Source organism: Tachypleus tridentatus, chromosome 12 (genome assembly GCF_004210375.1).
Source record: "Tachypleus tridentatus isolate NWPU-2018 chromosome 12, ASM421037v1, whole genome shotgun sequence".
Lineage (NCBI taxonomy): Eukaryota > Metazoa > Arthropoda > Merostomata > Xiphosura > Limulidae > Tachypleus > Tachypleus tridentatus.
This window is the reverse complement of record NC_134836.1, coordinates 75,650,400-75,673,657: the sequence shown is the minus strand read 5'-3', so window position 1 is coordinate 75,673,657 and position 23,258 is coordinate 75,650,400. Positions and strand designations below refer to the sequence as shown.

General features: G+C 31.8%; 1 protein-coding gene across 2 annotated transcripts; it reads left to right on the top strand.

Annotated features, from left to right (window-relative positions):
• Positions 1 to 5,152: 5,152 nt before the first annotated feature.
• On the top strand, positions 5,153 to 23,230 carry LOC143233661 (cobalamin trafficking protein CblD-like). Of its 2 annotated transcripts, XM_076470130.1 has the most exons (9): positions 5,153 to 5,323; positions 10,229 to 10,277; positions 11,897 to 12,032; positions 17,026 to 17,132; positions 18,519 to 18,638; positions 19,587 to 19,683; positions 20,966 to 21,102; positions 21,705 to 21,791; positions 22,629 to 23,230. In XM_076470130.1, exons 2-9 carry the CDS (start codon positions 10,266 to 10,268, stop codon positions 22,845 to 22,847), a joined length of 915 nt encoding a protein of 304 aa, XP_076326245.1. In that variant the 5' UTR covers positions 5,153 to 5,323; positions 10,229 to 10,265; the 3' UTR covers positions 22,848 to 23,230. The 2 variants fall into 2 exon arrangements, with proteins under 2 accessions (XP_076326245.1, XP_076326246.1); XM_076470131.1 differs by lacking the exon at positions 10,229 to 10,277 and having other exon boundaries at positions 5,197 to 5,323.
• Positions 23,231 to 23,258: the final 28 nt, after the last annotated feature.

The following is a 23,258-nucleotide window of genomic DNA, read 5'->3' as shown; positions in this document are numbered from 1 at the left end:
CATACAGGATAAAAATTTTGCAAAGTTGGGGGTTGCACATTGCGTAATAAATTTTTCCATTATTATTCAAGCAAGAGTTCCGTTATAGTATGATTATGAAGTAAAACATTAACTGCAGATACTAATATACATGGAATGGTATTTTCTTTTACTTTGAAACCATAGTTTAAGCCAGTAAAAGAAAGTCTGTTAAAAATTGTAATCTTATGTATTATAGTATTACGCAAACTAAAAATACTGTTACATGGTCTTGAGGCCTACATTAAGTCATAGGTGGGACTTAGTCACTCAAACCATAAATGTAATAATATGCATCTCGTAAGTTGGATGTGATACAAGGTTTAATATAAACTTACAAAGTCTTTAAGGAATTTCACTACATCTAGAGAAAACCAGACACAATTCCTTAAAGATGGCACATGAACAGCTTGATGAAACCAAGAAACACACAATTTTCTAAAGATAGTACATGGACAACTTAATAGAACCAAAAACTGGATACAATTCCCTAAAGGTGGGACAGGGACAGCTTGATGGAACCATGAAACCAGACACAGATTGATTAGACAAGACGATTTTCAGTACCAATGATGTATATATATCGTAATTCCTAATGACACCAATGCTCCAGCCACTTTGAAATGACTGGTAGAACTTTTTTTTTTTTTTTTGAAAGTTTGATGAAAGCATTGCATAATACACATAGATGATGTATTGGTGCTTACGGGAGTCTGTGAAGTTGCCCTATCGAACCTTGGGCTAGTTTTGAAGATACAAAGGATTATTATGCCAACCCTTACATCAAGTTAATGTACTTTATTGTGGACAAGGCCTAAAATTCTTGAATACCAGTGAAACGTCTCTACTGACCCTACAAAGATTCAGATTGAACTTGACAAAAAAAGAAGTGGGGTTTTCTAGGTTGTGTGTCGAACAGTCATAAATTAGTAGTTGGATACCTAATCCTTATTGTGAGTCTTGAAGAAGGGCCCAAACGATTCAATCATTTGTTTATAATAAAAATAAAGATTTTTCTAGGCATTTGTATAAGTGCGGCCCTGTACCATTCCATATGTGTAACATATTAAAGTAATTCTCTTTGTACGTTGAAAAGGAAAACTTTCGTCAAATACTTCTAGAATTAATAAAGTTTTCATTTTAGGTGATGTTGAATTTTTAAACTTCGTTAGGAGTGAGTACATAATTGATAATCACAATGAAGAATTACAATTCTTCATTTGTGGACAAGTTGGAATCACAACAGGGAATTACTACAATATGTTTTGATGTCAAAGTTTTATATGTTTGCGAGGTGCTTAGACTCAGTATGTCAAAGGCAAAACCGCTTTAGCAACTGTTACTGTTACATCTACGGCTTGAGACGTAGTTATGATTGGCCAGAATGATCATGGAGCTGTAAAGACTACAATTAGTAGTTTCAGAATAACGATTCGCAACTTCAATTGAAAGGGAAATTATGACCCGTTTTAATGTCATCTAACAATGCCTCTCAAAGCCTGATGAGTAAGATGTAGGATGTATTACTCTGTAAAATATATTAAGGATGGGCAGGCTAATTACTTTGTGAAGCTGTTGGTACTTAACAAAATTCTGGGTTTGAAATCTTAGGAATGTGACTAGGACCAGAATTCACCAGGATTTTCTTGGCTATAGTGAAAATGTCATGGAGAAAAAAGTCACCTTTATACTTGATAACTCTCAATTTGGCTAATTATCTTCTCATGGCTAGTGAGAAAAATACTGTCAGTCATTTATTATGTCACCAAGAGAAGAACTCAGGTAACTATAACCATCCAGAGGTGGTTATTTTTTAAGAGTTATGCAAATTCTCAGCAAACATCCGGAGAGTGCAGGATTGTCTTCATACAATAAACAGAAGGAAATAACAAGTTATTGTGATCTTAAAATTGTACTATGAGAACAAATTATGAGCAATCATAACCTTAATATTTAAATTAACTAAATGGGATGCAAGGTGAGCTGTGAAAACTTTCCCAAACACTAGTTGAGTATTCTACAGGGTGGCCCGTAAGTTCCTGCCCATCTATGTATCGAGTGTATCTGTGTACTGTCCCTCATTTTCGCTGCATAATATTATACGACGCCATGTTCTGTGAGACATTGTTCTCATCATAGCAGGGGTTATTGTTCCAAATGCCGCAGTAACAGCTGCCTTCAACTCATCATTAGTATTATAACGTTGTTTAGACACAATGTCCTTTATGTCTTCTTGCGCTTATGTACCCGCGTACTTGTCACAATACGCTCTTTAAGTGTAAATGGGCTTACATCGGCCATATTTCCCTGAGAAAAAAAAAAGAAACAAATTTATAATACATGTGTAATTGAATATAACATAATAACATATGGATGGGTAGGAACTTACGGGCCACCCTGTATTTTACCTTACACAAATAAGTTGTGGAACCCATATTATATACTAGAAATACCAGTGTACTGTTGCAAGACCAACACAAGTGCTACAGACTAGCTTATCGTGAATAGTGCAAGGAATTATGATATGTGAAATGCTTCAGACACTACCTATATGACCAAATATTTAAATTTAGGGATGTATCCAACATTACTCTAGTGACTGATAAGTCTCTGCTTTCTAAAGGTTATACTCTCCCCCTGAAATTCTTTGCTTTTGAAGTACGTAATTATTATCACAAGCATTGTAAATACGGGGTTACAGACTGCCCTTTGGTGGCGTAGTGATAAACTTGGAGGCTATAATGTTAAAAATAGGGAGTGGACAGAGTAAAATTAGCCCATTTTAAAGCTTTGTGCTTAAAAATAAATAAACAAGTCGACTTCTGCCAATGAATGCAGGTATGTCTACTTATGTTATTTGTTATCAAGCACAAAGCTACGCAACGGGTTATGTGTGTACTGTGTCCACCCTAAGTTTAGAGACCTGGTTATTAAGTGATATAAGCCTTCATACCTGCTTCTAGGGGCCTACTTCGGTTATGTCTTAAACTAACATAGTTTACAATAATCTCAACAATCACGCCGAAAGTATAGTTAAACCTGCGTAACACCACTACCACGTAAATAAGGTATGTGCAACTGTTAAGTCTGAACGTTGCTGGAATACAGAGTGTTGAGTACATAACACAGTCGGTGATGTAAGATAGTTGCAACAAGGGGATCATTTGACTAGACATTCAGATTCTATAACCAGATATTAAAAATAAAAGCAGCTTAATCGAGGGAGTCTGGAGGTATGGTTTCAGAAAATTAATATAACTATGATCTACTGTTTCTGTATACGTCATATACGTAAAAGATGGTTCCAACGTCTCTAAAACTAAAATAATTTTAAATATGTATATCATTGAGTTACATTACATGACAACTACAACTGATATAAACTCACTGTGTAATGGAATGTATAAAAGCTACATTATGACGTTCTTTGGCATTTTGAATATATAAGCAGTGAATTGCCACTTAAAAGTGATCGCGTTTGGAAAAGGAGACGTAAAAGTTCTTCCTGACACAAAGTTGTAGAGACATTTAAGATCAGGGATTTGGAACATCCGAGATAGGGATATTCCTTGAAATTAATAGCTATGAAATGCAAATGAATAAAAACCAACAATGGAGTCAAAACCATCCACAAAAAAACTTATAATAAGTCAGGCCCAAGTAATGGTAATGGTTACAGGTGAGAATCTCAAACACAGTGGTCAGTAGAAAGCATCTTCTATGTGCCCAAAACAACAACATGCAACATAAAAGAAAAATACTTTTTGCCTGGAAAAGTGACACAATTGATTTGCACACAAGTTGCTTCCGCAACATACATATTCAACTGTCGCATATCTCAAGTAGCTAGAGAATGAAACTGGCTTTCATGCTATTCCATAAAAAGACGACGGATCAACTTGCCAGCTGCAACATTTATAGGTTTCTGTGTAATAGATTATGAAAATTGAAGCTGGGAAACCACTGTCCTCATGCATCCATGCTTTGAATATGACATCTTTACGACACGATGTAGCCTTTTTAATAGAAACCACATTGGAAAGATACTGTCAAGATGTTTGTTTTGTTTTGAATTTCGCGCAAAGCTACTCGAGGGCTATCTGCGCTAGCCGTCCCTAATTTAGCAGAGTAAGACTAGAAGGAAAGCAGCTAGTCATTACCATTCACCGCCAACTCTTGGGCTACTCTTTTACCAACGAATAATGAGATTGACCGTCACATTATAACGCCCGCACGGCTGAAATGGCAAACATGTTTAGTGCGACGGGGATTCAAACCTGGGACCCTCATATTACGAGTCGAATGCCTTAACCCACCTGGCTATGCCGGATCCCTGTCAAGATGTAAGGTCGTAGGACTGTAACGTTGCGGTGAGGTTTCAAAATCCTTTTACTATAAAGTAATTAATCTCTATACTGTAGCAGAAGGAAGATACGTCCAGTTTCATTGTTACTAAGTGGAACGTAGAAATACCTAAAATCTGTTGGCTCAGCTGTGAAGTATCGTATTTCTATGAAAGACGATCTTAGAACAAAGCCTGTGAAAACTGTTATTACTGTGATTTGCTAAAGTATTCACCAACTGTGATTTACGAAATGACTAAAAGCAAGCCCAAATTTCACTAAAATCTTGATAAGCTAACATTGACTTCAAACTTTAAATATTTATAAAAGTAATTGTGATGTATATATATATATGTATCACGACATCAAGCAGAAGTCTGTGTTTTGACAGTGAATTCTAGCTTCTTTTTTATTGTTTTGAGTTTAATATTAAAAAGCTTAAGATACTTTTTCATATTTACATATCATAACATTTGTGAGCGCTTTGATACAATAAAAAGGACCGGCATGGCCAAGCGTGTTAAGGCGTGCGACTCGTAATCTCAGGGTCGCGGGTTCGCATTCCCGTCGCGCCAAACATGCTCGCCCTTTCAGCCGTGGGGGCGTTATAATTTTACGGTCAATCCCACTATTCGTTGGTAAAAGAGTAGCCCAAGAGTTGGCGGTGGGTGGTGATAACTAGCTGCCTTCCCTCTAGTCTTACACTGCTAAATTAGGGACGGCTAGCACAAATAGCCCTCTAGTAGCTTTGTGCGAAATTCCAAAACAAACAAACAAAAATGATACAATATAAATAAAAACAACTACTACCATAGATGGCGCTAGTAGAACAATTTCCATGAAATGTTTTTACAATACAACTAGTGTTAGTTTAGCTATATTTCTATTTTACGGATATTTTTTTGTTTGTGAGCTAAATATAATAACTTCCTCTAAGGTTGGCCTCAACTGTTAGAATAGAGGTATTGTTACAATTTATTTTACTCATCTATATAAATATTACAAAACGTAATTCGTAAAAATTTTGAATATCAGGTAAGCGTTACTGATTCAGTATTAATCCGTATTGTGGGTCTAGACTCTAGAGTAATAATAGTAATACTAGATACCGTTACAGAGTATTACCAACTGAGCTTGCAAACACAGTGGTGTTGCAATAATTAATAAAATACTGGATATGGTGTCTTTAAAACAGGCAAGATATAGAAGCTATGTTAATTTAATCTCATGACATAAGTGTTGCATCACTATCTGCAGTGTTCTCCAAATATTAGTTCATCATTCAGCTAAAGGATTTAGGATTTTAACACCACTTCTAACTCCCTAAACTAATATTTTTTCAGCAATACCGTTGCTCTTCTCGTACATGTCAATCCCTATCAACTTCAAATACTAATATTTCATATCTCAGTATTAAAATTCACGTTCTACATTAGTAGAACAGAAAAAAATGTTTATTTTTCCACTCAACAGTTAAAATTAGTTTAAGACAGCTTTTAAACTTCTTCTTTGTGTTCATATTGAATTATATTTTTCTTAATTCTCACACTAAGACGTTTCAAGAGCACCTAGTGGCACAGTGGTATGTCTATGGACTTAAAACATTATAAACCAGGTTTTGATACATCTGATAGGCAGAGCAAAGATAGCTCACCGAGAAGCATTGTGCTTAATTTCAAACATGCATACAAAACTATTTGAGGTCCTCACTGTTAAAGAAATCTCACAGAATTAGTTTTTCTAAACATCTTACTCTCATAAACAAGTATCAAAATATTACTGTGAGAACAACCATCCATAAAAGATCCTGAATGCCACATTCTCAAAATTTGAAAAATGATTTGAAATATGTAAATAAAATTGTAAGAGCATGCACTTAAATGTTTAGTTATGTGACCACTAAATCAATGATCTAGTGATAGAATAATTTGTTTATACTTGTCAGTTAATTTTGAATTGTATAATTAACTGGGTTAGCTGAATAATGTAATTAAACTAATCAGCTGGTGTTACTGCTTTTGATCATTCCAACTATCCTACAATTGAAATTATGATTAAGTCAGGTATAAATGTTACAATTAATCATCTGACTAAAACTAGTGTTTAGTTATTGCTGTTTTTGACTATATCAGTTATCATGTAATTATAATATTGTCATTGTATTTGGGTTTCTCACTATCACTTTCTATTAATTTAAGTTTGATCAATTCAATTGATTAGTGTTCTGACTCTGGAAAATAATCAATAAATCAAAATTAGGGTTTTGGATTATTTCACCAATCCAAATAATCAAAACACTGCCTTTATCTTTGTTTGTTAAGCATAAAGCTACACAATATGTTGTCCACGCTCTGCCCATCCTGTGCATCAAAGCCTAGTTTTTAGTGTCATAATTCTTTAGCCATCTTGTGAGAATGATCAGTTTGTTAAAGACAACAGATTAATGAGCCTAGTGATTAATTGAGTAGCAAATTCTTGTAATGATATAGTTCTACAAAAATTCAGTATATTAATAATGGAATTTAAGTTTATAGAAAATAACAGGCAAAAGAGAGAGAAGTTTATCAAATTTTATTGATGGAAGAAATTGTAGTATTATATTTAAACTTTTTTAACTATAGTAATATTTTAACCCTAAATTTGCAATGTAATCAGCATACAATTTCTGAATATTGAGAAACATCAGATCTAGTTTTGCAGATATTTCATTTTTTGATTGCTGTATAAAATTTTTAGATTTGGGTCTAAAGAATCAAAATACATTACAAAAATTGAACAACCAAATAAAACAACATCCTCATAATCCTCAACACATTTCCTTCAAAAACTGTTGCAAAAGTTATACGTACACACATCTAGACAAACCTGGCATGACCAGGTGGTTAAGGTGCTTGACTCGCACTCTGAGGGTCACGGGTTCAAATCCCCATCACACTAAATGTGTTCACCTTTTCACCCATGGGGGAATTATAATGTGATAGTCAATCCCTCTCTTTATTGGTAAAAGAGTAGCCTAAGAATTGGCAGTGGGTGGTGATGACTAGGTGCTTTCACTCTAGTCTTTTACTGCTGAATTAGGGATGGCTAGTGCAGATAGCCCTCATGCAAAATTCAAAAATAAACGCACCTAGATCAACAATAATAAGTTCAAAGAAATAACAAACTATAAAAATTTACACTGCTGCATACCATATACTCCCAATATGAGTGAAAAAAAAACAATATTTGGAAAACACTCACAACAAAACATAAGATTCCAGTAAATGCTAAATTTATTCAAAAACCAAGTGCACACTGAAGTCCATACTATGTATAAACTACACTGACAAACATGACATGAACATTATTTATAAAATACAATGCAACAACTGCATGACTTCTGTATTGGAGAAAGAAGCAGAGAAATGGAAACCAGATTCAAAGAACATAAAAAACCACCTTTGCATTTTTTTGAATAATAGAAATCAAACAAACATAATCATAGAAAACACCAACTTATTAAGTAGGGAAACAAATGCAAATTTGAAGAAGCTCTAGTTATATAAGAACTCAAACCAAAATAAAGGAACACTTTTATATCTATATTAACTAATAATCTAGCACCTAACTGTAACACAGCTTACAATTTTGTACCCATTTACACTCGTACCTAAGATATGCTGATCATTGGTTAGTCGCTAACTCTTTTTGTTAACCAGAAGATGACATACAAAAGCTGAAACATTGTTCTGTACTTTATTTCATTAAAGTTTTAGTACTCATACCAGCTGTCTTTAGAATTAATTTTTACCTGTTTTTGTATTTTTTGATGTGAACTTGGACAGAAACTTAGGTATTTCAGTATAAACAAAAATCAGAAGTGTTTGAATAACATCAATAAACAAATTACATGAGATAGTTTTTCAAAATATTTTAGCTGAAGAAACATTGAAGAGTAATATGTGAGTTACCATCTTCAAGATCCAAGACAATAAGAGATTTTGCCTTTGATAATGAGAAACCTGCTTGAAGTAGAAATTTATTCTAAGCACGGCTGGAATGAGTATTAAAACTTGAATTAAAATAAAGTAGAGAACAACCTAAAGATGACTTAAAAAGGTTCAAACATTGTTCTATAGTTTATTTTAATTAAAGTTTCAGTACCCATACCAGCTGTCTTTAGAATACATTTTTACTTCTCCCTTTTAGTTCTAATATTCTTTTTATATTTTAGGGACTATCTTTATATTATCTTACTAATAATTTTCTTTCAATATGTATCCCATTAGGGACACATCTACATCAACTGCTCTGGAAAAACCTTTTTCACTTTGCAGAGGCACGAGATTCTCTTAATATTATCTGATGTTTCCATACTGTTCTATATTTGTTCTGATTGCTTTCTATCATTTAAAATAAGAAATAACACAAAACAATGTGCATTATAATTTTAGAAAGAAAATTTAAAATATTGAACAAAGAAATGGCAAAGAATGTTAAATAACATCCTAGTGATAAAAACAACAAGCAAAAAACAAACAGTATTTCACATTCACAGTATGGAAGTCTTAATCCATAGCTACCATTGTAGCATAGTTTCAGAAAATTAAATCTTTTCTGTATGTATATACTCCAGATTTATTGCCAATTTATGTATGGTTAAAATTTAGATTAAGATATATTAATAACTTATTATAATGAATCATAGATTAGTAAATGGTATCAGAAAACAAGCTGTCTATAGAATTGAGTGGTACATTGTAATTTTAGATTAAGGTATGTGATTCAAAATACAGAAAAATGGTTTTATTTAGTGATTTATGTAATGATATAAAAAGATTGAAAAGTTAGGTTATTTTCATACCATTGTGATATAATAATTCCTCTTTATTCACAATGAATGAAAGTATAAAGAAAATATATATTTCAGATAGAAGCACAAAATTTAAGCAACAAAAATAGAACTATTTACATCAAGGACAGGTTTGTGTTATTTAATTGTCAAATTCAAATTGATGATGTCTTTATGTTAGTAATCAGTGAAATATCTGTGAAATTTACAGTTTTACAGATTTCCTCAATTCTGTGGATATGAAGTTTCCCCAAGTATTGATGTGCCATGTTATTTATACAAACTTAAACCTTCAGTAGAACTCAAATAATGCTATGCAACAAAATTTTTACTGTTTCTTGTTCCTGGACAGGAAGTGTTATTTCCCAATTGCTTATGACTGAAGTAAATGGAAAAGACCCATTTTTCTCTTCAAATTTTGTTTTTGTGACCTGGGAGCGTATAACGAAAACATGATGGGAGACTATATTTGGGGTCTGATACGTGAAAGTGATTTACATTACATTCGCAAATGTCGAAAAACTACTCACTTCTAAACATTTTTGTATGACTTTAGTATAAACACATGTAAATCTTGATTCATATGTTGTATTCAGACCTTATGTAAATGAAAATGTGCAAATTTGCCTGTTTTTACATAGAAAATAGGTTAATTTCATTATCCAGGTTACAAAAGCAAAGTTTGAAGGGAATAATGGCCATTTTCTGTACTTTTACAGCATAAGCAATTAAAAAATTAACACATACTATCCAGGAACAAAATTTGTGTTACATAGTGTAATAAAACTACAGTATAATTCTATATACTAAAATCTTATATTTTAATTATTTCACTTTCAAATCATAAAAGTGTCAATTATTGTTTTGACCTATTTGATTGATATATTTCTTTTAGGTTAAGTATTAATTTTAATTATTTCTGAATGTTGCTTATTGTGTTTCATTATTTTTAGGCATATTTAGTTTACTAAATTTCAACAGTCAGTTTTGTTAAAAGATAATCACTGTTGATAATTAAATGTGTTTATTAATATAGAACTGAGAGCTGAAAAGTACATTTGAAGAGCTTTGTTATGGCCTCAAAGGTAAACCTCATTTAATTTTATTAATAACAAAGTATTTAAATGCAAATATTTGATATTTAGTGATGTACTAGCATTATGACTTACTAGTGATTTGTCTCTACAATTACATATATATTTGACAAACTCTGGTGTCATATGTATTAAAACCCACTATACTTTGAGATTATATCCTAAAACCTAACCATTATTGAACCAATTCTGTTGTAAAATTATTTTTACAAATTAAAGTTAGTTGAGGACTAGAATACCACATTTCATGATGTATTTTCATAAGCCTAGTTATAAGTCAGTTTTACATTAATATAATGACTAAGATTGGTGTGTTGTTTTGCTGAGCATGCTGTAATTTTGAAAGTATATCATTTATATGTCAATTTTTGTTTTTGAGATATTAGAATATAGTAAACTCTATGTGAGTAAATTTATTTAGTGGATTAATTTTTTCAGTATTAGAAATTATTGTGAAATGTGTGTTTTCTTATAGCAATGCTGAGCCCACCGAGGGGAATCGAACCCCTGATTTTAATGTTATAAATCCAGAGACATACCGCTGTACTAGCAGGGATCTACTGTGAAATATTTAATGTATCGATAAAGTTGCAGTTAAAGTTACTTACCACTGCTGGTGTTACAATTTGTTAGTTGGGTAACTTATTATGTATGGTATTTTATGCATTTGAGCTTCCTTGCTCTTTATTAGTTTTGCGTGCAATTGAAAAATCAGATTTTTCTGATTTTTTAACTCTGCATTCTATGAATATGGTTTTGACTTTCACTTAAACTGTATTTCTACTAGTTTTATCTTACACATAATTATGATTACTCTTTCCATTTTTAACCCTTTCATGACAGGTCACAGTCAAAGGCCACATCATTGTATTTGTTTACTTGCATTCACAATTTTATTCAACCAGTTTTTTATGAATTTAGGTCAGTAAGTTTGGAATCAAATCGTAGATTACAATTCAAACTTTAAAGTTATATATGTCTAAATTTCATAATTTAAAAGTAAATATTAAAAGAACATATATAAATATAGGTTTTAGTGAGTCAGGTGGTATGGTGAGTGCAGCACGGTTTAATTTAGATGTTTGTGATGCCAAAATGCTAATTCTGCAGTTTCATACAAATTAGGAACTCAAATTATTAATATCGTCCAGCTAGAATATAAAATAAAAATCTTGTCTCTCTTTATTTTGTTGAGATATGGCTTATGTGCTGAATCAAACACAGTGACTCTGTTCAGCTCTTTCCATTTCTTTAAATGGTCCTTTATATTCTGTACAGTTTAGAATGTCCACTTAGTAGTTTTCTCAGCTATTTCAATCTTTAAAAAGGCTACCACTTTCTTTTGAACCAAGATTCCATGAAGGTAGGTTGTGTCTTTAGTCTGCTCCCCAGTGATGTTGTGGACTGGTGGCTGTTTTTTGTGTTTTGCTCTGAAATCATTAGGACATGCAAAGTCCTCCCCCAAATGAAGGTGATGGTGAAAGGTATTGTTCCATTCAAGAAGAAAAATGGGAATGTGAAGGAAGTTGGCAGAAATTTGTGTAGTTTAATCTTTCTAACAGAAAATGTTGGATCTTTGATTTTAAATGTTTCATATTTATGTTTTTTAGATGTTGAAAGTTCCTCGTGTGGTGGCATACAGTAGCAGTCTGAAGCTGTTTGCTCAGAATGTGAGGACCTTCTCCTCCAAGTTATCAGTGGAGTCAGCTTTACCTCCATCACTAGTTGAAGAACAAATGAATACAGGTATAAGTAGAGTTAAACAGAAAAATTAATGGTTCAGCATTTTGTTCTCTCTCCTAGAGGAGAGGAGTTCTTGGATCATATTTCACTAATTCTACACTAATTGTATTTGATTTCTATGTTCAAGGAGTCCTTTACATCAGAGGAGGGTTAATTAATTGTTTGGTTAAATCATATTGTCTTACTTTTCACTGTTCAGATTCATTTGTTTTAATGCAAGTCACCATGACTGTGCATTTTTTTCCAGGAATGGGGGAATTGGTGTTCAAACTTAGGGTTACTGATCGAGGTTCATTGTTGGTCATTTGTTTTTGGTACTTGCACAGTAGTTATTATTGAAGAGAAATATAATACCCAATGAGCAGGGTTGTTCAATAAATCTGAGAACATGCAATTAAATGCACATGCATACTAATGAAATTACTGTATTAATCAGGTGAATTAACTGGGTCATGTTTTAGTGTAATGTCTTAATTTGTTCCTTTAGAAGAAAATTCTTAAATTTGCTTATTGTATTTTGTGTGTATTGGAAGCTTTTCAAACTTCTTTAAACTGTGCAAAAATGAAATTAGGAGTATGAATGATGTCACCATATCAATAAGGGGTAAGTGACTGTAGATGGTACTATTTATTAGAGAGGAAAGGGTATTTAGGGAATGGATCTGTTGTCCCCCAGAACCCCATCTTAGGTAAGTCAGTCAGTTTATTATTTTTTTGTCAACCATTTGGCTCAAAGTGTCTTTTGTACTAATGATGTTGGATGATTATTGTGTTACGAAATAGGCTTAACTTGCATAGGTTTAACCTTATAGTCAGAGAGATGCTTCACATAGCCATAAGATTCATTCAGAACTCTTATATACCTAATCTCTATAAATAGTCTTAGGCAGGTCAGTTACTTGTTTTAATTACTTTAATACACAGAAATGCCTATGTTTCATAAACTGTATAAATTCATGCACAAAATACCATGACCGAAAAATATTTTGTACATGGCATGCAAGTTTTTCTTCTAATGTTTATTGCACTTGTATGCTTTTGTGATAATGAACGTGATTATTATACTGGTGTCTTATATTGATAATGAACATTATTATACTGGTGTGTTATAGTGGTGACGAACATGTTTATTATACTGGTGTTTTATATTGATAATGAACATTATTATACTGGTGTGTTATAGTGGTGACGAACATGTTTATTATACTGGTGTGTTATAGTGGTGACGAACATGTTTATTATACTGCTGTCTTATAGTGGTGATGAACATGTTTATTATACTGGTGTGTTATAGTGGTGACGAACATGTTTATTATACTGGTGTCTTATAGTGGTGACGAACATGTTTATTATACTGGTGTGTTATAGTGGTGACGAACACATTTATTATAACTGGTGTGTTATAGTGGTGATGAACACGTTTATTATACTGGTGTCTTATATTGATAATGAACATTATTATACTGGTGTCTTATAGTGGTGATGAACAAGTTTATTATACTGGTGTGTTATAGTGGTGACGAACATGTTTATTATACTGGTGTGTTATAGTAGTGACGAACATGTTTATTATACTGGTGTCTTATAGTGGTGACGAACATGTTTATTATACTGGTGTCTTATAGTGGTGACGAACACGTTTATTATACTGGTGTCTTATAGTGGTGACGAACACATTTATTATAACTGGTGTGTTATAGTGGTGATGAACATGTTTATTATACTGATGTGTTATAGTGGTGATGAACACGTTTATTATACTGGTGTCTTATATTGATAATGAACGTGATTATTATACTGGTGTCTTATATTGATAATGAACATTATTATACTGGTGTGTTATAGTGGTGACGAACATGTTTATTATACTGGTGTCTTATATTGATAATGAACATTATTATACTGGTGTGTTATAGTGGTGACGAACATGTTTATTATACTGGTGTGTTATAGTGGTGACGAACACGTTTATTATACTGGTGTGTTATAGTGGTGATGAACACATTTATTATACTGGTGTCTTATAGTGGTGACGAACATGTTTATTATACTGGTGTGTTATAGTGGTGACGAACACATTTATTATAACTGGTGTGTTATAGTGGTGATGAACACGTTTATTATACTGATGTGTTATAGTGGTGATGAACACGTTTATTATACTGGTGTCTTATATTGATAATGAACATTATTATACTGGTGTCTTATAGTGGTGACAAACATGTTTATTATACTGGTGTCTTATAGTGGTGATGAACAAGTTTATTATACTGGTGTGTTATAGTGGTGACGAACATGTTTATTATACTGGTGTCTTATAGTGGTGACGAACATGTTTATTATACTGGTGTCTTATAGTGGTGATGAACATGTTTATTATACTGGTGTCTTATAGTGGTGACGAACACATTTATTATAACTGGTGTGTTATAGTGGTGATGAACACGTTTATTATACTGATGTGTTATAGTGGTGATTAACACGTTTATTATACTGGTGTCTTATATTGATAATGAACATTATTATACTGGTGTGTTATAGTGGTGACGAACATGTTTATTATACTGGTGTCTTATATTGATAATGAACATTATTATACTGGTGTGTTATAGTGGTGACGAACATGTTTATTACACTGGTGTGTTATAGTGGTGACGAACATGTTTATTATACTGGTGTCTTATAGTGGTGATGAACAAGTTTATTATACTGCTGTCTTATAGTGGTGATGAACATGTTTATTATACTGGTGTGTTATAGTGGTGACGAACATGTTTATTATACTGGTGTCTTATAGTGGTGACGAACATGTTTATTATACTGGTGTGTTATAGTGGTGACGAACATGTTTATTATACTGGTGTCTTATAGTGGTGATGAACATGTTTATTATACTGGTGTCTTATAGTGGTGATGAACAAGTTTATTATACTGCTGTCTTATAGTGGTGATGAACATGTTTATTATACTGGTGTGTTATAGTGGTGACGAACATGTTTATTATACTGGTGTCTTATAGTGGTGACGAACATGTTTATTATACTGGTGTGTTATAGTGGTGACGAACACATTTATTATAACTGGTGTGTTATAGTGGTGATGAACACGTTTATTATACTGATGTGTTATAGTGGTGATGAACACGTTTATTATACTGGTGTCTTATATTGATAATGAACATTATTATACTGGTGTGTTATAGTGGTGACGAACATGTTTATTACACTGGTGTGTTATAGTGGTGACGAACACGTTTATTATACTGGTGTGTTATAGTGGTGATGAACACATTTATTATACTGGTGTGTTATAGTGGTGATGAACATGTTTATTATACTGGTGTCTTATAGTGGTGACGAACATGTTTATTATACTGGTGTGTTATAGTGGTGATGAACACGTTTATTATACTGATGTGTTATAGTGGTGATGAACACGTTTATTATACTGGTGTGTTATAGTGGTGATGAACACGTTTATTATACTGGTGTGTTATAGTGGTGATGGACATGTTCATTGTACTGGTGTTTTAAGATAGTTATGAATGCTATAGTTGTGTACTGTAATTACACTCAATGTATGGTAATGACAATGTTCTTGAATGCTACTACAATGAATCTGTGGGAAGTAAATGTGACATAACACTTCCTAATTAATGAATAATTTCACAAGCTCTGATTTTGTATCTTGAATTATTAAATAACATCATTTAGTTTACATTCTAGGAAAAACAAAGTAGACTTGTCTATTCTTGTACTATCATGATTTTAATAAGATAGGGTCTTCATATGTACTGAATGATAAGTGCAACCATCAGTGACATTATCTACTAACTGAAGAAGAAGAAAAATAGATAACACAAGTTTAAACTTCATAAAGGTTGTTTTGCTTTTAATAATGGATTTAACATAATTCAGCTATGTAGATTTTGAAAATAATACTAATTGTTGTTGTTGTTTTTTATCACGTAAGTAATTTTTACAAATTGGGAAGAAAAAAACACTCTCACTTGGATCAAATTATTATTCTGTTTACCATGATAAATATTTGTTGTTATTATGTTTGGGTTTTAGAAAGATCGAAAAGACTTGCATCATGATTGGTCTAGTGAAATCTATAGCCAGTGGTTGTCAAGATTTAAAGCATGAGAAAATGTGACCCAATTTCAGTGAAAATGATTCGCTTATTTAAAAGTACATGTGACGTTTTGTGAAAAAATCTGTATGTGATGGAGAAAAATGAATGTCTTTGTAGAATGGACAACAACTGCCTGTTGTGGAGACACAAGTGTAGAGGATGACGTTTCGAAAGTCTTCCATGTTTCATCTTCAGATCTGTAGAAGGAAGGCAGAAGACTTTCAAAATGTCATCATCTACACTTGTGTTTCCACAACAGGCAGTTGCTGTCCATTCTACAAAGTTTCATTATGAATACTCTTCCTAAACAATCTATCAAAAAATGAATGTCATTTTAAGATTCAGCTTACAGGAATTACTGAAGAAGGTGTAAAAGTTTCCAGACTATAAAACCATCATAGTCCTGTATTGTCTGTCAGATCTGAAAAACATCAAGGAGTTTGGCAGCAAGAAGTGTTAATTAAACAATGTTATGGAAGCTAAAACTCATAAGTAGCTTTAACAGTGAAGAATTCTAACTTGCAAGAGAAAAATATATGTACGTACCAAGATGTACATGAAATAGATAATATTGAAAAATTATTAAAACTGCTAAAGTATGCTGGTTGTATGAAACTATCAGACCATATCGCATTATTTTTTTCTGAGAAGCTGCACACAGGTGTTGGTTTAATGATAATGCAAATAAACAGATGCTGGATAGTTTAAAATGAATGATTTCACAGTCTTATAGACTAAACCAACTGACAGTATTCTTAATATTTTAATCTCATTTCAGCTGAACAGTAAGTGACACAAAGAAATGTACGTTCATAAGAGATACTATTAATTGTAGTTTTTATGCCATTTTTATAAATAGAAAAACAGCTACCTGGCCGAGAGATCTCTCTGATGGGGCCCATAGATTTCCGTGCACCCCTTCCTGGTAATGTTGGCATTGCACCACAAAATTTCTACAGCCGAGTTGTAAGTATTCTTACCTGGTTTTCATGTTCTTACCTTTCTAATATTAAATAACCTTACTGTGTAATCAAGTCAACATGTGGAAATATATGTTTTTTGCAAGGAAGTAAGTTTGCTATATATATATATAAAACTTGGTATTTATCTAGTAGATATAGCCACACCTCCATTAAAAAATGATTTTTTTGCACATGACATATGACTTCTGGTTGTAGATATAGCTCCACACCCAATTTATTAAATATTTTTTTTTTGCGCATGACATACTAACCCTGTAATTTTTCTTCTGGTTGTAGATATAGCTCCACACCCAATTTATTAAATATTTTTTTTTTGCATGACATACTAACCCTGTGATTTTTCTTCTGGTTGTATTAACATATTAAATATTTTTTTTTGTGCATGACATACTAACCCTGATTTTCTTCTGGTTGTATATAGCTAACCTTTATTAAATATTTTTTTTTGTGCATGACATGTTTTTCTTCTGGTTGTAGATATAGCTCCACACCCAATTACTAGTTGTGTTGTGGTTATATCTGCAAAATAATTTTTATACAAATTTAAAAATCACAAAAATTTTAATAAAGATAAATGTAGCAACATTATATAATAATTATGGTCAACTTTCTTATTTTGTTTTTTATTGATACATCTGTTTCATATCTTCTTTGTATAGTCTTAAAGATTTTGTTTGTATAATTAAAAGAGAAACTGAAACCTGTAAACAAAAAAAAGAAACAAATGTGTTTTATCACATTATTACTTACATCAGTATAACATCTTAAGCATAGCAAAGTGACTGGAGTACATAATCCAAACCCACAAACTGGCACTCCAGTACTCTCTGTACAAGGTTACCTTTGACAGAAGAGATGAATACGTGTTTTGCATTATTGAAGTTATACTAACTTTCAGCTATTAAGTTTGTTGAGATCTCAGCAAAACACTTATTGAACCTGAAGACCTTGCACAGCCACTATAAAATACTTGCTTGTCTTTTTATAAAACAGCTATTCTCATTTGCTCAAATAATGTTTATAATAATTCTTAAGTAAAGTGTTGAAATATCTACTTCTATGACAAATTTGGTGATGTATAATTTGTTCTATACTTTGTTTTTTTTTTAAATTTTGTTATTTTGAGTTAAAAATTGTAAATACATTTCTTTGAGATCATGTGGCTTTTAACATTTTGATGGTGGTGAACTTGCATAGTTATTGGAAGTTAATGTTTGGTCAAATTTATTTTAGTGTTAGGTGAATTAATTTATTTTAAGGTTTTAATTGAGTTAGGTAAAGATGAATGCTTTTTTATGACTAAAGTAACTGTGTCAACCCCTTTTATTACTTGGTGGATTGTTGCAATGAATTTTATTTGTCAATTCAGAATGAAATCGAAGCAACGACTAAAACTGAACCTTTCAAAATTGATGTTCTTACCAGAGAACTTCCAGAAGATCGTAACCGTAACGTTTTGTTACAGTTCTTTAACCTGCAAACTGCTCAGGTTTGTTTACTCTTGATTTTTGCTGAGATATCTATAAATTTTCAAAACCCAAATAATTTTTTAAAACTAAGATGAGAAATAAATACTTTGTTCTTAACATGACAGTAACCTTTCACAGACAATTTTTTAGTAAATATATGTAATTAAAAAAACTGATTTTTTTGTTTCCAACAGACTTGTAATGTTTACTAGAAGCTTGCCCAATTTCTTGAAGGTACATTTAGTAATTTTAGAATTATCAGATATTTAGTTTCATGGTTATATGGTAGTTACAGGTTAAATTTAAAACAAAATGAAAATAGTCATTGACCCTATTTGTTACTATAACTTAAAGAAAAAACTGTTGAATCAAGTGAACTATGGTTAAGACTACATATTATTACATATGACATTTAAGACTTGTTACTTCAGATTATACAATATGAATGTAATTAATACACAACCTTAATATAAGACATCTGCTACTTATTAAACACTAGTTTTACATAATCAAGCTTTCTTGGATGTTATTAACTCAAATATAATAGAAATTTATCTATGGTTTGGCAACTTCACATTTCTTACATTTACTATTACCCTTTATTTTTAGGTTATCATCATGTGATAGTCGACATTTGGAACTTTTAACCAATGTTTCAGCTGAATGGCTTCTTTTGGGCTAGTGCATAAAACTGCTTTGTATTATAATATTTGTTAAATTTAATTTATGTACTAACCCTGAAACACCATAGATTTGAAACATCAGTTAAAATAAAAGTTCTCTGATAATTATCTGGAGTGTATAGGTCGATTGTTTTTTTTTTTAATTTTATTATCAAAACGTATATAAATCTCTTCAGTATGGACTATAAATTCTGAAAAATAACAAAACATTTTGTTATATAATGTTTTCAAAGTTTTTCCATTTGGAATTATGTTTTATATTCCTGAGATACATGTATCTTATAGCAAGAGTTTCCGGGTTCTTCCAAGCCTGAGAACAGTCCTGCCCCTGGAGAAGTATTAGAATTTATAGCCCAGGACTGCCCAACTCTTATGAAGAAGGGTAAGATAAACATTTTACAAGTATTGAATGTTTATTGCTGAGCAACATTTACTTAGCAGTTAAGAAAATTTGTTGTAGTTTATGAGAGTGAATTAGATGTATTACTATGGTGATGTTCCACTGCAGGACCACACGTGAAATACTTAACATCTAAGTATTTGGTTCACAGCAAAGTGTGTATCACTCAGCTGTGTAATACTGTCACAAGTAACTGTGAACCTGAAAGTATATGGTGTAGTCCTTTCTGAAAAAATGATATTCAAATGGTTGACTTGTTAATAAATGTAAAGTCAACTTTTCTGTACATAAGTGGAAAAACACAAACAGCAGACTGTTTAGTAGAACAGTAATCACCATAACTTTAATCCAAAGCAGTCTATAAAGTAGTTTGTTAATCCTATTAGTGAAAATTATGGTTATAAAAGAGATATTTCCAATTCAAACAGCTACCTTGATGAAGTTAGGCAAATATTGTAGTCTTATCAGCAAAATTATAAACAGAAATTTAAACTTGACAAATACCAGTGAGCCAGAAGTTCACAAGTGTTTAGTCACAAAAATCATGGTTGTTTGTGTGAGGAACTGGAATCAAACAACTATTTTTAACCACATATTAGACACTAAGTACAGAACTCTAACTTTGAAACACTCTGTTCCAGTCTAGGAAACTGAAGACTTTGTGGCAGTTTGTTAAGATGTATGGTTTTGAAACCTGACATTCATGTACAGTGGAGGGTTTGTGGTACTTTGTTAAGGTGTGTGATTATCGTGCCATTATGTCTTGAAAATAACTTTTTTCTTAGTTGTAAATTGTCAACAACTACTAACAAATGCACCCAATTCTAGACTTTGGTTTCTGTAAGGAGATTCAAAAATAATTTCAGGTTTAAAGTGAATGGCATACAAGGCTTTGTAGGTCTTTTTAATGAGATAATTTTGGTAATATGGTGTTAATATACAATATTTTACTGTATAATTTTAGAATTTTAGAGTGATTACAAAATCAACAGAGTAGGAATGAAACAGGGACTGTTTGTTTCATATGACTTAACACCATGTGTACCAGAGGCAACCCCCATAGTTTCTAACACCTCATTCCCACCAATCCTTACAGTCCTTGAATAGGGCTTTTTTTGGTCAATAAACTTTTGTTTTTTTAATATTGTGTGTACGTTGTTGCTGATTTTCATCTTAGAAGCTTACTGTTTGACTTTAACTCATTTTTATCTGATACAAGATTTTTAGTTGTGTTTAATATGGGGGATTTAAAATTTTCTTCTAGATTTTCAAGACCTATTTCCTGGCCGTGATCTTCAAAACGATAACCTTACTGTGTTAACCATATGCCAACGAACCAAGAATGATATGAGCATTTGGAATGAAGATGTGGAGTCTGAGCGAGAGGAACTAACAGAACATGTATAAGTTCACCCTTAAACATTTTAATGGTTTTTAAAACTACAAAACACATTTTACACAATAAAGCCCCCCCACATCTTTTAGGTAATTTGTTGCAGGTAATAGGTAATAGATGGCTAATACATTGTATCACCATAAAACTTGTAATATACAAGTTTGACTGTTGCTTCAAGAATGCAATTTTCTTTTATTAGCAACTCACACAAACCATCTGCTTATTTCTTTCACTTAGCAGGTGATACAGTCACTGTAAAGTTCACACAGTAACATTTAATGGATGTGATTTTCTAAGTAGCTCAGATTTCTATATAGTTCATGATTTTACTTGCCACAGTTTCCTTATGTTCAGTACTAATTTTTTTAATGTTTTTTTATATATATAATACTTTCTCACCCTAAAGTGATAAAATTTCCACTGATTACAGCAAAAAATAAATACACACACACACACATTTATACAACTCATTTATAATATTGAAATGTTTGTTTTTACCATCAATTATATCTTAAGGCTATCTGATTTATAACTTGAAACAAATTGTTCAGTTTATGTATGTTTGGATTTATATGATGGTCACCATGTGTATACCTTATTCTTTCAGTTTGTCAGTGCTGCACAGGATATCTGTGAGGTTCTAAAAAAGGCTGGATATTGGGCAGACTTCATTGATCCTTCATCTGGAAAACCTGTATGTTTGGTATACGTATTTCTTTCCATTCCTTTTTATCGAACTAAAACTAATTATAACCACTTCTGCAATGTATACCATTTACCAACTATTTACACTTTCTGTGAAATTGTGAATAAGCATGTGGTTTTTACCGCTTTCTCAGCTAGTCTTTAAGAGATCCCAGAATAGGAAAGTAAAAGCTATGTAAAAATGAATGGATGGATTAAATCCATTTTTATCTTTACCATTGTGGCTTTTGAAGGAAATTGCAATTTTACCAAGATGGTGAAAATAAACATCCTAGTTTAGATATTTCAGAGGATTTAGTTTATAAAAAAAACCAAAAACTGATAAGTTTAATAATATATGTTAGAATTTAAAAATAATAACAAAAATGTGCAAATATAGTATGGGAAATAAAAAGGAATAGTTATAGTTTAAATAACTAAAACTGAACCTTGCAGACACTTTTTATCAGTTCTCATTATTTATCTATGTGTATTCCCTGTCCTTTTTAAGTTTGTAAAGATGGATATGCATAATTTGAGATGTTTATTTTTTCACTATTTTCCTGATTGAATCATTTTATGGATAAAAGAAAAATCTTAGTTACTATTCTTTTATTTTGGCTGCTCAAGTAATTATTCTTTGTTTTTAATAAACAATATAACTAGCAAGTCTAATCTCTACAGCCTTCCTATGTTCATGGATAGAAGGGGTTTTACTTGTGTTTTTTACTTAATAATAATTTGTCAGTTACAATTCTGAAACTTTGCTTTAGTTGATTTGGCTCTTGTATTGTTATTTTTATATATTTTAGTCTTGTAGTGTAATCAAAATTCTGACTGTTTTCAGTATCTTGGACCGAACACCAATGCAACACTTTTTGAGACAGACGAACGATATCGTCACTTAGGATTTACAATCGAAGATTTGGGTTGCTGTAAGGTGGTCTTTCATCACCTGTGGAACACACATGCTTTTGTATGTTGTCTCTTCACAAATGCTCCACTTGAAAGTCCCGAGGTGGAAAGTCTATTACAGAAACAACAACAAATGAAAAAGAGTAACTAGAAAAGTCTTTGGATGTTGTATGCAGCTGTGTAAAATGTTAACCGTTTTTTTCTCTTTAGTCAATAATATTGTTAGGCCTTAGCATTTATCTTCAAAAGTTACAAAGATTTGCATATTTAATAAAATTTAAAAGTTAGAAATTATTTACCAATGTCAAGGTGGTGTTGTATATTTTACACATCTGTAGAGAAAAATACTTATCAACAGGAATAATAATTAAGCACGATCACAACTGTTTGGTTCATGTAATGTTTTGTTTTTTTTCCAATACCTCAGAGTAATTGGTTGTGTGGACGTTCTTGTAAGATATGTATTTATCTTTAGTTTGAGTTGTTAAAGCTTGCAACTTTTTGATTATTGAATAAAAGGTTTCAAAGTACAAATTTTTATATTATTAATTTGCATGAAGTA